The sequence below is a fragment of the Morone saxatilis genome, unplaced genomic scaffold, assembly GCF_004916995.1.
Source record: "Morone saxatilis isolate NCDOM2014 unplaced genomic scaffold, NCSU_SB_2.0 Contig5, whole genome shotgun sequence".
Classification (NCBI taxonomy): Eukaryota; Metazoa; Chordata; class Actinopteri; family Moronidae; genus Morone; species Morone saxatilis.
This window is the reverse complement of record NW_023340095.1, coordinates 6,630,375-6,649,504: the sequence shown is the minus strand read 5'-3', so window position 1 is coordinate 6,649,504 and position 19,130 is coordinate 6,630,375. Positions and strand designations below refer to the sequence as shown.

At 37.0% G+C, this 19,130-nt stretch overlaps 1 protein-coding gene across 1 annotated transcript in view; it reads left to right on the top strand.

The window, feature by feature from the left end:
• The window catches only part of pth2ra (parathyroid hormone 2 receptor a), a 66,061-nt gene that overhangs the window by 19,806 nt on the left and 27,125 nt on the right, over nt 1-19,130 (top strand). Inside the window, exons 4-8 of the mRNA XM_035676839.1 lie at nt 1,625-1,735; nt 2,013-2,134; nt 4,935-5,032; nt 11,603-11,786; nt 16,745-16,898. Coding sequence (XP_035532732.1) covers nt 1,625-1,735; nt 2,013-2,134; nt 4,935-5,032; nt 11,603-11,786; nt 16,745-16,898 — 669 coding nt within the window. The remainder of the gene's footprint in view (nt 1-1,624; nt 1,736-2,012; nt 2,135-4,934; nt 5,033-11,602; nt 11,787-16,744; nt 16,899-19,130) is intronic.

The following is a 19,130-nucleotide window of genomic DNA, read 5'->3' as shown; positions in this document are numbered from 1 at the left end:
AATTACAAAACAATAGAGAAACAATAAGAAAATTGTTAAATCTTCTTTTCTCCCTCCTTATTTCAGGTGACAAACAAAACTGTTCATTACAGTCTTAATCTCATGTGGACACGAGACACAGCCTGATTAATCTGTTTTGTCTCAGCAGGATAACCTGATCTGTTGCACTCCATAATCACTTATATTATATTTCACAATTTAGTTGATCTGATTGACACAGTTTTCTGTTGTAATCAGACAATGGTATGAATATGGTGATTTAATTAACAACTGAGCGACAGCATAAAGTTGCTCACCTTTGTTCAATGGAGCAGAAAACTATTAACAGTTCGAAGGGTGCTGAAAAATCAGCAGTGAGTGAAGCAATAACAGGAAAAAAGGAAAGGGTTATTATGGTTTCTAAAAACTCAGGTACTAAACCACAAATGGATCCATGTTGATGACATTTAGTTGTTACCACTGAAGCTTTAGTTTGGAGATAAGTATTAATAGAAACAATAGCATTTTATTTGAACCTACGATTTTTAACTGAAACTCATCAGTTTAATACTGATGCCTGTATATGACAAACATAAGCACAGAAGACCATCAGCCAGAACACTATGGAAGAAGAAGGCTATTTATTCTTAATGTCTGCCTGTCGGATTCGGATGGATTCCACTTGAAATCAATGAAACAAGACGGTAGAAACACTACCGCTTTTGTCCACAGGGAAAACCAGAATCAACAAAAACATTAACGCTCCTTGCTGCTGCTTTAACATGTTGTATAACATTTAACTAGCAGGTACATTTCCCTCACAGCATGAAAAAATGTATGTTAGCAACGTTACTATATTTAGCTGATCATTACATTTGTATGGTTCATGATCGTGTACAGGGTCTATCTGTTGTGCTGCAGAACTGATGCATTGTAGATAACATTTTGGTTGTCACAGGTGAGATCAGAGCTGTGTGACCAGAGTTTTTAACCTCCTGTCAGCTGGTAGGTCGGTTTAATTTCAGCTCACGAAGGATCCACATGTTGCTGCTGTGTAAATACTAATGGGACCTCCAGAAACCTCAGCAAGAAAAATTGCTTAAAAATGACCATTGACCACATACCCGATGACAGTATGTTGACTCTTTCTTGCCCCCAAATTCCACCAGGCCTTGGCTGTGACGCCTTCCGGCTCTGGCTGCGGTCGCCACAGCTGATCGCGCCCGTTCAAGGCAATGCTCTAAAGTCAGAAGCGTCTCAGAATCTGGTCTCTGCACTGCTCCGCATAAAATACGTGGCTAGTCTACTTTTGACGGAAGCTGTGACCCACTCGCATCAAGCAACACAGAGCAGATCACACTGGTAGGAAGTCAGATACAGAAACGGCTTAGAGAATCCGGTCAGTTTTCAAAATAAAATACACATAAAAGACACATTTCATGCTACATCAACAGTGTTTGTTTCCTCTTTAAAGACAAAATACACGAGCAAACAACGTATTGCAGGCAATAAACACTGTAGATGCTCCTCTTCTGAAATTCTCTCGGTGGGATTTGAAGACGTGCGGATCACGGAGCCAGATGCGGTTTTATAAAGGCTGTGCCTGGTGGAATTTCAGGGGTTACTCTTCCTCTTCTCCCTGTAGATGAGACGTGCCCTCCAGACTGGGACGGTCTTATTTGTTGGCCACATGGCTCCCCTGGGCTGGTTACCAAGGTTCCCTGCCCGTCTTACATCTATGACTTCAATCACAAAGGTTAACAGTTTGTTTGTTTGTTTTTGCAGATGTACCATCACTGACACTCAAGAGCTAGAAAATTGCAAGGAACGTTAAATGTAGAGAGTACTGTTACAGTTAAAGCTTTTTCTGTTTTGTTAAATTGCTAAAGGTCTTACATACTCACACAAGTGCTGGCTGAATAGACCTCTGCTTAGGATGAAGATGAGTGGAGCTATGATGGAAATTATGTGAGGTTACTGGACTGACTAAGCGTTGTAAATGTCAATAATAATTTAAAAGTATGTGTTTACAGGACATGCCTACAGGAAGTGTGACGGCAATGGTTCCTGGGTGTTTGTGGACCGCTGGAACAAAACATGGACCAACTACTCAGAGTGTCTGCGCTTCCTCCAGCCCAGTGATGACGAAGGGAGAGTAAGTGTGACTGTAAAATATCTGGTTAACTTAAAAGCTAATCCAATGTTATTCACGTCCATGCATTGATGTTTAAACACACAGATTGTTTGGCATGTGTAGCAGTCAAAGCTATAAATCCCAATGAGACCCTCAGGCAAGCTAATGTGGAGGCTGACTGTGAACAATCTGTGATGTTCGCTGAAAAATTAAATGAGATAATAAGCAGCCGTGTGAGCAAATTCACATCTTATCACAGGATTGTGTAACAAATGAACAGCACACTCCTTTTAAAGCAGTTCTTCTTTATTTTAAGGGGTGTATGATAACTGAAAAAAATGCAGTGAGCCAAATATCCCAGCATTTTATGAATTTATTTTCCTTCACAACATTCAACAGCCTTGTCCTTTATTAGGAAAGTACTTAAAAATACATAATACGGACCGAAAATTGTATAAAAAGTTTCTAAAAATATTAGGAAAACTAATCTGATGCTCACAAAAATAATCCAAAACTTCCTGCATAGTACGTTCACACAGTTTATTGTTATGCATGAAATATATCACCCATAACATATGTCACGTAGTCAGGGGTTTACTAAATGATTGAAAAGAGGTTCCAAAACCACTGCTTTAAAGCAGTAGCTCCTACCTTCTTTTCCTTGTTACTCTTGAAGCAATGTCAGCTTTTGACAGCTCCTCAAAGGCTGCATGCCTGAGAATGGTGAGCAGTTCATGTGAAGAGTGACCTTCCTTTCTCAGGATCTTTCATTTATTTTTTTTTAGATTTTATTTCAAGCCAGTACACCAACCTTGAAGAACAGTCTGAAAAGTTGACAATTTTGAGAAGCAGAAATGTGTTTTTTTTTTCATCTCCTGCCTCTGTAATCATATCCCCATACCTAACATTTATCTTGCACCCTCATGGGAACCACTGCTCTTTTTCCTCTTACGAAGGACACAGTTTATCAAGACACAAAATAAACTGTACTCAAAAGTCAGACAGTAATGAAAGTCATCCATTTCAAGAAACTGACAAGAGTGAAAGTAAAAATTAAAGCCCTGCTCGAAGAGTAGAATAAAAAAATAAGTGTTCACATGGAGAGTCTATGTCAAGAAGAGTAAACACTCATCAAAGCTGTCCATGGAGCCACGGTGATCTGTGTCAGATTTTTTGGGAAACTGTAATTTCAAAGCAGCACTGATTGATAATTTGGCCACTAAGGGGAAGCAGAACATATTGTCACTTTATGTGCTTGATGTGGCACACCTTGCAGACACAGAGCTACATCAGTATTAATTTGGAGTGCTGTTTCTGCCCACTTAGCAAATGTAAGTCCAATGTTTTGGTCTCAACCATATCCAGATGGAGATATCTCGCTTTTTAGCTGCTAAGCGCTCCACTATGTTTATTAGTTGCTTACTTTGTCTTCCTGTTGTTCAGTGTTGTGCAGGAAGTGAACACAACTGCCTGCTGGGGATAGTCAAGACCGGACTGGACTTGATTTCAGATTTGACAGGCTGTGCTTGAGGGCTCAACTTCACTAGATCTTTTCATTTTGATCAGATGATTCTTGTGAGACACACAGCACGCCTCTGAGATGTAACTTTCTTCAGTGTAGAAAGAGAAGGGATGTAAACTCGGGATGAAAACTCAGGAGCAGCTATTTATAGAAATACCACATTGTTCCCAACAGACTGCAACCCACCATGAGACTGCATACACATGCATACACTACATAAACTGTACATACATATACCAAGCCCCCATGAAGAGCACTGGGCTTTGAAGCCAATTTAACATAGTGTCTGAACTGTGTGACTACAGCAATGGCCATGTCACGTGATGCAAATTATCCCCAAAAGACTTCATGCAGCAGTAGCCAGATATCTTTATACATCAATGACACAAACATATGTAAACCATATACAGATGCTTTGATTCACCATTTGTTTCCATTAACATTTTTTTTTTTTTGGCCATTGTGCAATTGTAACTGACAAGCTCAGCCTTTAAAAGATATTTTGGCATTAAAGTTTAAATCTTACTTCAGCCTATACTCGGACTTTGACCACAAACTGCTTGTTTATTAATTACTGCGGCTTGCAAAATACGAGTATAGTTACTACTACTACTTTTAAATCCGTATTAATATACAATTTCACAAATTTTAAGTTGATTCAGCTTCTGACCTTTTGAAATTCAACCTATTCATTGAAGCCAACTTATCACCTGGGGGACATTCATTTATCTGCTTTGTGTAAAATGAAAAGGTACCAACGATGGAGTTGCAGCCATCTTTTGTTCATGTTATCGACTGAAACTTCTGGCTCCTCTAAGTCTGAGTGGTGCTTGAAAAGACGACATTATCTTTCAGAAGAACAGGTGCTTTGGTACTCTTGATGTATCCCGTTAAGTCCTTCGTCTGTCAGAGATTAAGGATTTAAGACTGCCACATACATACTTAGACTTGTTTCTCTTTTAAATAACTTAAGACAAAACACACACTGACATAATAAGAACTCTGGGGTTGGATTATGAATACATTCTTTAATTTTGCATATGAACAAGCTACATAGAAGCATTATTAGCATCAATTTCATATTTAATATTCTATGCACCTGTTATTCCTTTATTTTCTCCCGTCAAAATGCAAATACTAAATAATTAGACCTCAAAAGATCAGTGGTGAGGGCTTTTGTGTTCTCATTGCAGCATCCTGTGCAGCCAGGTATCTGTGAGTTATTTATGTGTTTGTTCTGTGAATTGCTTTAACCTGAAAAGTGAACTGAATAGAAAATATTTCTCTCTGTGTTCACAGCAAGACTTCTTTGAGCGGTTGTATGTCATGTATACCATTGGCTACGCTGTGTCCTTCAGCTCTCTGTTGGTGGCCATCTTCATCATTGGTTACTTCAGGTACGAGACATTTTTCTATATATATGTGCTCTCTTTCTAAAAACTACTACACAAAATCTCCTGATTATCCCACGAAGACGAAACTGCAGGAGGTGGTCCTCTCCTGTGTCTGAATCTTCACACCCTGTCTTGTATCTTGTGAGCATGAGTGTGAGTTTTGGGAACTCCAAAACAACAGCAATGTTTCATGTCTGACAACTACACACTTTTTAGGTTATTCAATTTGTTTTTGAAAAGTCTCCAAACCTCCAATAACTGCAATTTGTATTTCTGACACCTGCATCTCTTTTCAGCCTGCATATTTGTGTCCTGGCTATCCTGCTGTGTTCCAGTGTTCACAATGACAAAATTGCTAAATTGAGGATACTTAAAAAATGCCATCATGCTAATTATTCGATTGTTGAGTGATAAGTATGGTGTTGGTGGACAACACTGCTCCACACAGTATGAACACGAGTGATTTTCTCTAACTGATAAACTGAACAGTGCTTTGACACCCCCATAGAAAGCTTGAAAAACAAAAAAGTAGCAATGAAGTATTGAGTCATTTCTCTTGCCATTTGCATTTTTCTGATTGGAAACTGATTCTGCATCCCTTCCTCATTTCCTGTACAAGACTGTACAGTATATTTAAAGCACTTCCAGTAGACAGCATGTGGTTGCTATTAAAGACTTGTTATTGTAAGCTCATATAAGTTTTTATGGTACTTCCTGATACTGTTTTTCCATCTCTCCTTCTCAGTGAAATTATGCAGAAATGATAGAAAAAAAAAAAAAAACACTTGACAAAGAAATTAAAGTCAGCTTACTGAAAAACTGAGCGACAATTATGCAGTACAAAATCCCTTGGAATTACATCCTCATTCCAATATTCAGTGCCAATGCAGGAAATGAGAAAGTGAGTGGTGCTGATGGGTGTGTTGTGAGTCTGACTTTCATGTATAGTAGACCAGAGTTCACAGACCTTCAATTATTAACTGTAACCATGAGTTCAGGCCATAGTTGTAGGGTTTTCATTCTTGTCTGGTTATAGGGTTGCTATCATGCTACACACAGAAATGTTTATTGTGTGTATCTAAACGATATGCAAAATATATGTCAAAATCTCTAGGGAATGTGATGGATGAAGAACTTCAATTTAAAACTGTTGATTGTTTGATTCATTCACTACATGAACAGCTCAGTACGCCAAATGTCAGAGTAATTAGTTCTCTGTTTGAGATATTATAGAAACAAATGACACATTTTTATACTTAAATGATTAAAAATCAGTTGCTTGGTCTTAAAACTTTGAAAAACACGATGTCAAATAATTATCTTTTTAAAAGTACTTCTTAGAGTATGTGTTGCATGTACAAAATCACCACTACAGGCATGTAAAGTATAAATCCTAGGGTGGTAACGTAAACAACCCTAAGAAATCACACAAGATACAAATGCACATGGTTGTCCTTGCAAGGGAACAGTGGCGTGTTAGCTGGCCAACACATCCTTATACCAAAACAACTGAATAGGTTGGTTGTCAGTGACCAACAACAGGCGTACCGGACCTTCGTCAGACCAGACCTTCGTCAGACCAGACCTTCTTCGTCACATGGTTAATGTCGTGGTTAATGTTTGGGTAAGGTTTAGGCAACAACACTAAAATATCATAGTTTAGGTTAAAATAAGTACGTCAGTATCCTGTGTGAAACCAAAAGGCAACGTATGTGACTTCAGTTAAATATGTTATGCCAGTTACATAACATATGATAAGTTTCACACAGGACACAAACAGTGATCTCCTGGGTAAAAGTCCTGTGTTTGACCCGCCCATCCACCTCCCCCCTATGTGGATGCTTCACCTCACCCGGCTTCCCTTATCTGATTCTGCTATAATTACTATGTAATTATGGTATTGTAATAAGTTGCTTCCACAAATTACCATTTTTTCTCTCCCATATAGGCTTTAAATTGTGGTGGCTACGGCCGTTGCCACCTTGGCAGCCCTGACTCCTCCGGCCGAGTTTATTTTGGTTACTGAATACACCTGTCACTCAAATGTCCTTAATTATACATAACTTTAAGCCTTTATATAATTTAAATGGGGTAAGTTATATAAAAATCATCCCTCATACAGTTGTCATAAACTAGAACATTAGCTTTAGAGATCAAATCTGTTTTTTGTACCAGGCTGTAAACATGTTTATTTCTGCTATAAAGTTACGCATTTCATTATGGAGATTGACTCACTTCAGCCTCAAGTGTCTGTTTTTGCTACAACCATATTGGCTTAATTTGCCAGCCATAGAGCTGCTGGCATTTTAGCTGAACACCTGCACTGTTGTTAACTGTACACTTTACTGAAGTGTGGTTGAGTGGGACCAGCTTTATGTTACATGCACAAAAAATAATGAACGATGAATCATTGAATAAATATTGCACTAAAGTGACCTGGCCTTGGCCAAGCCTTGGAACTTGTTTAGTTAATTCTTGTTGATGAATGGGCTACGTTTCTGGCATCAAGTGGAGCAACAGTTTTTGTTACTACAGCTTCACTGGCAAGTTGCCATTCTGGAAACAACTATTTAGTGCTAATAAAAGAGGAAATGGAGGCAGTGTTCAATTGGTACACTTCCGATAAATCAGTTCCAGTAAATCAGTTGTGTGGCCCAGAGAATATTTGTCAGTGTCAGTGGAAAGAATGTCTAACGAACATGTAATAGTGTGAAATATGTCTACAGGAAAGCAACAATTCAGTCTATAATGGGAATAAAGTTTGTACTATTGTTAAAAAATAAATACATACATTACATACATACATCCACCATACATTTACGTGGGTTTAAGAGGAGCTTTTCTTTCATATTTCCCTTACAATTAATACCAAATTAAATCGTTATTTTGGAGTTTTAATGATAAATAATAATTTTAAATTATAAAGGAATTATTCGATAAACACAGACCCATGAAATGATTACTGAAAAGCAAGGTTATATCCAAGCAACACAAGAATATTGCTTTAATGTTTTAGAGTTGTGGGTAGAAACTCTAGGCGGAATGACTGTTGAATACATGTTCAACAGTGTTACCTTGGATTCAGAGCTGATATCCAATATTGTGAAAAAACTGAGGATGTAAAAACAACCTTTTTAAATTTGCTCTATCTGAGGCTGTATCTAGGCGGTATCTTCACAAATCATGTGATTTAACAGCAGTAAGTTTAAGTTTTAAGTAATTAAGATTAAAAAAGTAATTTGCATCAAATTTAATTATTTTAGTAATTAATAAAATTAAGTAAAGGAAAGAGTTACCTTTCTCCACTTGCACCCAAGAGAACGATCATTTCTATCCGTGCATGACAAATAACGTTTTAACATTTTAAACTGCCTTTAATATTGTGATCCCACTGGCAAGGCTCTTTAGGTTCATTATGACATTTTACAGTAGGTGTAATCATCCCATCAGTACTTCAAAATCCCTGTCCACTTGAAACTGTAACACAGGAGCCCACTTAGCTGAAGTGGCCCTGCCTTAATATCCAGACCCTGGGAGGGAAAGACAGCAGACAGGGAGAGACAGACTGAGAGGAGGATAGAAAACCCTTACAAAACATCATTTCCAGCAGAGCCAGAGCAGCAAATGTTGGTCATATAGAAAGGCTGCTGAGTGAACAACAACCCAATGACCATCTATTAAGAGACTAATGACTGTGATTTGACATCACAAGAATCTTATTTTGAGGCCATTTCAGGGCCACACCAGTGTTGTCCATTTTCTTTTAAAGGCATCTCTCCCACTTTCCACAGAAGGGTAGTCCATCTAAGTGAGCATACTGGCATCGCTAATGAGTACTTCCTCCATGGGAACTCGGTGTAAAAAGGAACTGTCTCCATTTTAATACCACCATTTCCAAAGCAAGTGCAAGTTGTATGTGATTTGATTAGGAGAGATGGAAGTGGAAAGTTAAGTCAACAACATTTAACTTCTTAGACAGGAAAACCTCCAATGTGATCAGAGCTGCATGTTTAAATAGGAAAACTTCAAACAGACCAACATTTCAAAGAGCCATCAAGATGCCTTTTGACAAACAGGTCTTATATCTGCTGTGTTTGACTTCATAAAGCAGCTTACAAGTCTTTGATTGGTGCTCTTCTTCAGCTTCCCCCATCTTTTTCTGTTATTTCTGCTCTCTCTTTAGAGATACTGCCACTGTAAACGGTCGGCATTGCCCAACGTGAAGCTTTATTTATACAGCTACACTACATTAAACTTTCCAAACCACAGTCAGCAATTAGCTTATTACAGTGCTGAGCAACTATTGGAATAGTACACGCAGTAATGAGATAAGTAAAACATAGATATCCATGGGATGTGCATGAATGCTTTAAACTAAATTAAATAGAATAATATCTGCAAGTTATAGAAAATATAGCAAAAATAAATTACCGAATAAACACTTTCTTCAAACTGACGACGGTGACATTGGCACTAATTGAACAGGGGGTTGGGAAGCAGCAACAACAATAACACTCGTACTAACACCAACAACTGCCAGCCGCAGCTACAATTTCTGATAATTCTGCAGTCACTGAGAGCAAGAAAACACGTTTCAAGATTTCAAAAAGAGCGAGATACACGTAGAAGTGCTGTGCCAGCTTCTGTCAAATTCTGCAAGGACAACAATGTGTCAGAGCCCAGTGCTGTGTGCAGACCCTTACGCCTAACGTTGAAGTGAGTTACAAATTGACAGCTTCTTAGAGAGTCAGTGAAAGCAGTGGAAGTGCAGAAATGTAACCGAAGAAAACTGAGTGAGATACTGACATTTAAACTGAGATCTCTATGTCATGGTACTTGGTGAGCTGATGATTTGCAGGACAGGCCTGTGCTCCATCGACAGTTTCACCTCTCTTGCAGAAGTTGACAAGGTCTCTGTGGATTCACCTGTGTCCAAGTGGTTGGCTGTATTTTATGATAGATTCCACCTTAATAGTTTTCTTTTCCCATCAACCTCAGTGATGACCCAACCAAAGGCTTTTACTTTTTTCCCTGATCTTCTTCAATGATTTTATTCCCCATGCATCTTTTTTTCACCTTCAATAACATGAATCACATCCAAGCTCAAGTTGGCCTGAATGGTGCTGGAATGTAAATCACTAAGAACATACGTTTTCTTTACTACATGTCAGAGGCAAATATTATACTTTTTACTTAATTTGTCTGACAGCTTTAATTACTCGTCACCCTTCCTGTCCAGTGAAAACCTATATATCTCCACATTTAAGTGTTTCTTTATGGGTTTAAACAAATACTACTCTTTAAGCTAAATAATCTAGTTAAAAACCCTCTTGGATCAGCAGGAAAATGCAGTCACAAAGCTGAAAGTCAGCTGCCAGAAGCAGAAAGGGAACAGGTTGGAGGAAACCTGAGGACATTTGTAATTGCATGTTGCATTTCACCATGCACATGCAATCACAAACTGGTTTGAGGCCCATCCAAGAATGGTTTCCCTTTTCCTCCCCCCTTACTCGCCTTTCCTCAACCCCATTGAGGAATATTTTTCTTCCTGGAGGTGGAAAGTGTACGATCATTGGCCACATGACTAAATGTCTCTACTTGATGCAATGGATGCCGGCTGGCAGAGATATCTCAGCTGAAGACTGCCAGGGGTGGATAAGGCATGCCAAGCGTTTCTCTCCAAGGTGCATAAGCGGAGAGATGACATTAGATGTGATGTGGATGAGAACATGTGGCCAAATGCTGAAGATCGTATGGATTAGAACAGGACTGTGCATTTTTTTTCTTTCCCATCTGTGCTCTTTTTTTGTTGTCAAATTGTGTATCTGACAGTATTTTGACACATTTTGAATCAAAGGCCACATAGTTTGGATTATTGTTGATCAACTGGCTGCAATTTCATGTTGATAATACTGTTAAAATACTGTACATTCTATAAAGTAAAGATGACTCATTCACTTTTGCATAGTTTGTTGCCAAAAAGGCACACAAATTTAGGGTGGTTTACAGTAAAAGGAACTGAATTAAAAAAACTATGGATTTCTCAGTCTACTGTTTGCAGGTCGAGCTGAAACATGAAAAGTAATGGAGTTTTTGTAATGCTATCAACTGTTTGTATTTAGAAAGTTGTTGGTCTATGATTGATTGATCTGTTCTCTTGGAAAAAAAACGTGCTAGTGTTTTGACAGAAATGATTTGATTTTGAATCAGGTTTGCTGTGTTTTGATAGAGTTTATGTATATAGAGAATGTTTTTTTCATTTTGAAATGTAGAGTTGGTGTTTAAAGAACAAAATGTGGTTTTGAGCAGAAAATGTACTATTTGGCTAACTGTTTGAGGTAAGTGTGTTGTTGTGTTAAGAGTTTCGATAAAGTATCTTAAGTTTACGTAAACGCATGTTAGCAATTGAAAAAACTGTAGTACTTAACTAAAAGATCTGTCTTAGTAAGCTAGTTTGTTTTTTTGCATATATATATATATATATATATATATATATATATAATTGTGGGTTTTATTATTTTGTGCTATTAATAATAAATGTATAACTGTGAATACTATTTGTTTTCATGGCAGACGTCTTCACTGCACCAGAAACTACATCCACATGCACCTGTTTGTTTCCTTCATGTTACGGGCTGTCAGCATCTTTGTGAAGGACAAAGTTGTTCATTCCAGTGCTGGATTGCAGGACTTTGATTCAGCCCTGTTGGATAACTTAAAAACAGTCAGCATGGCACCACTGGACAAGTCTCAGTATGTAAGTACCAGTTCTACTTCTACTCCACTCTTAGGTCTCTGTGGGTCTGATGAAGTGCTAAGTGATTTAAGTGCCCTGGTCATAGAAATTTGCTTTACAAACATCAAAGAATGACTGTACGCCCCCAGAATCAGACTTGCCATTCAAGCAGAATAAAGTCCTGGCTGTATTCGTGGATTGCACGTAGTTGGTATGTGTGTAGATTCAATATAATGATACACCTGTTGGGTTGAGTCACTTCTCGGCATTTGTATGAAAGCTGCAATTGTGTTTTACTCTTTGTGTTTTCAGGGACGAGTGGCAGCAGAGGGAAAGTAACACAAACGTTTTGTTGAATTCTGTTACCTACTAAAAGGACTGTAACTTTAATTTGTGAAACTCCAATGCCTTACTTTTACTTCAGCTGACTAGAATGTGTTTTTATACATAATGATTTTAGAAAATCACCTTTACATCTATTGATGTAATCAGATCCTTTTTTTTTACTACTTAAATGGGACCTGATTTGCAGCTATATATTGTTTGTCTGAGACTCCACTAGAGTAGCATGATTAGTTCTTTATAAAACATCCTTATTTATCTTATACTGGTCCTTCATGCAGCCCCTCAGTTCATCCTCTGTCTGAAACAACACTCTGATGTCCTCCGGCTGCTCTGCTTCAATTTTCAGTGATTTCAGGAGTTTTCTGATGGAAATATAGCCTTGGCTATGCTTGTTGTTAGCAGTTACCTTCTTCAGCTGCTATCCAGCTGCTGCTGTTAGATTTTTAGGATGGAAGCTCTGTCCATTATATATACTTTATATGTACTGTCAATGGCTTGAAGCAGACATATAAATACATTTGTGTATAATACAGTGCAGCTTTTTGCATTTACATGTTTGTTTACATAAACATACAAACAAAAGTAAAAGCATTTAATTCTTGTGTGTCTGTCCCTGCCCTTGGCTACATACATACGTATGGTGTTATTATAGTCAGTAAGAACTGTGACTAAGCAGGACTTCTTGATTTAAAATAGAAAATATAGATATTAATATTCATCTGTTCATCAAAGATGCTGGCAGTATCACAAGCTAAGATTTAATAAAGTTGTGCTGTTACTCGAAGCACAATTTAAACATTTATATTATTATTCTCTCTTTCAGTGTAATTAAAGCTCACAAACATGTCTGAACGTGGGCTTTGAAGTGCTCACATTTGTTCAGGCAATTTGGCAATTCACCTATGTGCTAGGACCCTGCTAACAGTTAATATGCATGTATTTATTTACTTGTTTATTCCTCCCTTGCTTGTTGGTTGCCCTTTGTGAAATGTAGCTTAATTTCCTCTTAGTGAGTCCTGAGTACTGTACGCTTTGGAGGTAATTACCTGGCCTTATTAAACCCAGACTATAGACGGTGATGTGGAATTTCAATGCAATTACACCATATAGTGCTTTAATTATAACTCTAAACACACAGAACGCACAGCTCTGATAACTGTGTTAATGAAATGCATTAGTATGCTTAGTGTTTCAGAAAGAGAGTCCAACTAATTAACTGAATATCGCAATGACAATAATTATCTAAATTCAGTGCTGATCATCAGTAACATTCTCGAGAAACAACTTTCAAGGCCAAACATAACCCCAACCTTTGCTAAAAAAAACTGGGAGGTTTGCAAGATAAACAGATACCCTGAGGCTGAATCCAGCAGTGTGCATGTGTATGCAGGTAATTGAAAGTAAAGTAGTTGAAAGTTGTAAAAGACAAGAAGGAACATTAGCAGGAGACACCATGTGATCAAAAACAGTCTAATCCGTTTTAGTTCTGAGGCATCTTTCTCATTTCTGATGCTCTAGCACTTTGAAATTAAATTAAGGTTTGTCTTCTTTGTTTTTTCAACAACTAGTTGCCTTTTTGTGTGAAAGTTTCCAAATGTATAGCCAAAGTGTCTCATGATAATTCAAAAGAAAAATTGTTTGTTTTGTTTTTCTTTTGTAAGGAACACTTTCTCCAATTTCCTCCAAGTGGTGAAAGAAATACACCTCTGCCATCACACACTGACAGACAAAAACATAAAAGATGCCCAGGGTGCGTAATGGATTATATACTGACTTGGCATCTGCAGGAGTTGCACATGTAGAGTGAAAAGAAAACAGTTATCTTAAAACTGTGGCTGCTTTGTAGCAAAAATACTTTCATCATTAAAACTCTCCAGGCAATGGTTTCTTTTTGACAGTACACATCCACAACAAATTTCCCATTGGTGACTTTTTGGGCTGAAAATAACAGACATGCTTTTAAGTATGAATGTCTTTTAAAATGTCCTTTTGTTTTATTTCATTAAACGGCTAATTTAATCAGTGACTCAGCTCCAGTCGTGAGTCATGTGTGAGAAAAAGAAAAGCGCTCCCATTTATTTTAGTTTATCTAATTTCTTTTGTATGGATTGGGGGTATTTCATAATGTTGCTTTTGAATGATTAATATGTGTTTAGTTTGATCTAGGATTCCCTAATTGGTGACAAAGGTTAGGATCGCTTGTTTCATTTAGGTGATTTGAGTCATAAATAATTGTGTCAGGTTACCAGTAAGTTTGAAAACCTGAAAGAGTGAAAGCAATTATTTTGCACTGAACCATGTTTTTTAATCCCGGCCCTTGAAAATCTTTCATAAAATGGTGCTAAAATCAAGCAATAATCATTTGTATTTTATGTTTATTCTCACTTATTTATATATTTATACTATGAAGTGCATCCTTTTAAGGGACTAATATATGAGCTGTCATCATGTGCAGCCAGCGTGTACATGTGTCTCCAAGTGTTTGTGGTCTTGCATTCACCACATGCAGACAGTAAATTATATATATATATATATTTTTTTTTTTTACTGGATTCAAGTGCATATACTACATAGTTAAAACATCCACACTGAATATGAATTAGTTCTGGGGCTTCCGGAAATCTATTTATTTTTGGTGTTAAAGGTGCATGTATTATTTATTTTTATTGAATACTATCTAACTTTTAAGATCCTCCCAGACATGTTTCAAGACATATATAAAATGCTCTGAATCATAATTTGTTTCTCATCATTGTAAGAGGGAATGCAGATGACAATTTATTCATTAATTATCATGATTGGGTGGTCAACTGTATGATTTTGCTTAATTTATTCTATAGTGCTGTTAACTGTTTCTCTCATTTGCCAGTGAGTCAGTTTCCTCATTACAACAGTGGTGGAAAAACTATTCTTTACTTTAAATACCACTCTGAAAATACTCTACTACAATATTTGTCTCACATTCAAAACCTCATTAAATAAAAGTATGTAAGTATTATTAATTTACTTAGGTTGTCAAAAGAAAAAGTACTCATTCTGCAGACTATTAATATCACTGCTCGTTAATTTGTTGCATTTTACTGCTTATGAGTTGAGGTTGAGGTCATTTTAACCACTTTATATACTGTGTAGGTAGTTTAATCTACAGCAATGCATCATATTCTATAAGATCATCACATGTTGTGGTGTGACTGTCCTGTGTGAACCACGCATCTCTAAAAAGTTTTAATGAGCTCAGAAAAACAGTCCTGTTTTCACCTTTATGACAATACATTTTCTAGCTCATCTAAGAAGGGTTTTAAATAGTTGATTTAGCTGAAGAAGTATTTTGAACCCATAAAGGAACACTTTCCATAGAGGAAAACTGTTTTTTGTGTTTTTTTTTTACTGGAAAGGAAGGGTATGAAAGAATATAATCTGCAAAATAACTAGCTGTCAGACAAATACAGTAAGAACAGTATTTGCTTAAACTCAGCAACCTTCCACCACTGCATTACAATGGATGTGAATAGCAATGAGCACAGAGAGTTTAGGTTGAGATATTTGCCTGATGTCAGTATATTATGAGGATCTGTCTGTGTGTCCTAACAGATGTAGGGATAGATTTGTCTGCTAGCTTTCTGTCATAGATGATGATTCACTCGTCAAAATCAAACCGTATGAAGTGGGCATAATATTCATAACACACCCACATCAAGATCAACACAATGAGTGCAGCAGTGTGGTCAATGCACAATGATTTCTGTTCCAACCAGAATAAACATATCTGTAGGACAGTTCCACCAATTTACCTGCTGGAAGTGTGAGTGTAGTCACAGGGTTGAGTTTTACATGTTATTATCATAAACCTACAACCACGCTGCTTTTATTTTATTGTTTGGGTGGTTCTCTGCTCTCTTCAACATCAGCTGCACACATATATACTACTGGATGCTTTATTTTTACGTAGTGATTTTATTTCTAAAATTAGATATTTAGAGACGGAAAATAATGGTCTGTAAAATGGGCCAGAAGTGAGTATCCGTGCTTGAATTTGAATAGATTTAATGGCTTTTTTTAAAGTCCAGGTGACAAGTCCATCTGGAAACTTAATAAATCTCCTCGGTACTGCGGTATTCACTGGGAGGCTGCTGAGCCCCGTTCAGTTGCATGCCAACGGCAGCTACATGAGCAGTTAGCGGAGTTGAGGCAAAGCAGTCAGAGGACGTCAGATAAAAAAAACAGACAATATTTTCTCCATTCTCCAGGTAAAATAAAAAATGTAATTTCAACCCTTTAAGATTGCATCCTTGGTTATATTGTACCCCTATTTAACAATGTATGACAAATAAAATTATAAAATGTCAATTTCTTTGTATTTTTATATCAGCATGGCTCACTAAAACTCAAAAACACGATTTCATTAGCTATTAATACAAGTTAATTTCACCTGGACTTTAACATAAATCTTGTATTTACAGTTTGACTGCTGTGTCCTTTTCTTCATTGCTCTGCAGATATATATAAGTGCTTCAAAATGTAATAAGATCATCTGCGCTCTTAGCGGCATTTGTTGTGTAAGAATAGTTTGTGTGAACTACTGTGATCGCAGTGAGAAATATGGTGTGATAAAAGTGTTAATGTTTTGTTATCAGATTGGCTGCAAGGTGACAGTGCTGCTCTTCATCTATTTCCTGGCAACCAACTACTACTGGATCCTGGTAGAAGGCCTCTACCTCCACAGTCTTATCTTCATGGCCTTCCGATCAGACTCAAAATACCTCTGGGGCTTCACACTCATCGGATGGGGTGAGCAGAAAGAAAATACACATTTCTCATATCGTCAACACCTGTGACGTGGTGCAGAATTAATAACTCATCCGTCCTAAACAATCCTTCAATTACTGCAGCAAAAACATAGCAGATGCTGAAAGTTTAACAGTCCCGATTTTCAATGTCAGCATGTGATTGAATGTAAGAGAGTACAATGTATTCATATATTCTATACAATGCATAATATTTTTCTATGCCAAACCACATTTGAAGGAAAATGTAATACACGGCTGTGACAGCAGATCATATATAATTTCTCTGCTGTCATTATTCATTTTCTCGTCACGTTTGGTGCATACAAAGTGCAATGCTTGCATTTTGGAAGAAAATACATTGCCTGGGGATCAGAGTGTTATAACTCAAACAGAACAAATGTGTTATGTCCTACATATTGCTGTTTTGAAGGCAACTATGCAGTCCTGAAATAGAATTATCAATATCAATTATTATTAAAAGAAAATTCATGAAAAGGGAACAGTTTATATTTATTATGAAACCAAACAGCTGTTTTCTAGTTTCTGTTTTTTCCTTCCACACATGTATGGGAGAATGTTCAGACAAGCAGATGAAAGGTTTTGTCCCCTAACAGAAAGTTTTTGTTCTTTTCTTTGAAGTCATATTAACACAAAGGGGAGATTTCTGTTTGTTCTGTACTTTTGCACACCTTGCCAGAATTTAAATGGCTGCTTGCTTTGGTTTGATTGATTACATCCCAACAGTTACCATATCAATTAATACTAATCTGCTTTGAATGACAATGGACCAGAAATAATCACCAACAATGAAACATTATGGTTACAGTGGGATACACAATGCATAGTTATCATAATTTATTCAGAAAGTTGAATTGCTTAGCAGGTTTTTCTTTTAGTTTGAATTTGTAAAAACCCTCTCTAAATGTAATGTTATTGCAGACACTGCTAACATTAAGTAGATATAGTTATGTGTAGGGCTATTTCAAGTCTACCGTTGTTTGTACGGTCATTGGAAAACAGGTATTCTCATTTAAGAAGCACTGTCCAATGTCCTGATAGAGGCAGTATCCTGTTAATTAGACTCAATTTCTGCATTTTTATGGCTACAAAAAAACACCCTTTCTTTCATGAAACCCTCAGTAAGTGTTGCAATGTTGGTATTGCTATTCAACTGGTTTCTTGACATGCCAACTAATACAGTTTCTTAGAGTTTATGCTAAAGACCATAACTTATCTGACTGATTCTGCAAGCTAGTCAGTAGGTGCTTTATTAGGTGATTTAAACTCTACCCACACAGTATGATTATAAGTGATACAACAATATACATTATCTAACAGATCACAGATTTTTAGCTTGCTAACAGATGTTGCATTTTGAATGCTTATGAAGGTAGACTATAAAAAGTGAAGAAAAGACTTAGTTTGTTAAAGGTGTCCCTTCTTGATCACCAAAGTGCTTGGTGTGTATCTTTGAGGTCTAGCAAATCTCTTGAATGCAGTTCTTTCCTCATATCACATGTTTTCCTGTGAAAACTTTGGCAGGACTGTCATGTCACCTGTGCATGTGCACAAGAATGGCACATAGCACTAATGACGGTCTTCAAGTCTACAGGATACCTTCAAATTGCCTTTGTGCCATCTTCTCCTTCTCATACATGCCCTTCGTTTTATCCCTGGAGACCTAAGAATCAAATAATTTTTCTGCAGCACACATTTTGTGCTACTTTGTTTAATAATGTGAATTATGCTGAAGATAAGAGGGGAATAATTTCCTATCAGTTGAAAAAAAATAAATAAATACTTGCAGAGAAGATGTGTCTTAAGAATTCTTTATGCAGATGTCACTAAATATCTCTCCTGATTGAAATAGATTTCACTGTATTCTGCTACTGACACTCTTTTTTTCGCCCAGTTCCTCATCTCGTCTGAGGACTGTGAGTATGCTGTAAAGATTGTGAAGCCCCTTGAGCCAAATTAGTGATATTGGGCTCTATAAATAAAATTGATGTGGTATTCATTAAAGAAAAAAACCCTAAACACTGACAGTATGAATGAAGCCATTCTAACATGAACGTGTTGAAATGATTTCTACCTTTGCTACCTTCATTTGAAATATTTCAAACTTCTTACCTCAATTAATTATTTGTTCATTTATGTTGTTGCCCCCCCCCAAAAAAAAAATAAAAATAAAAAAAATAAAAAACTGTGATGCCAAATCCAATTCTCTGACAGT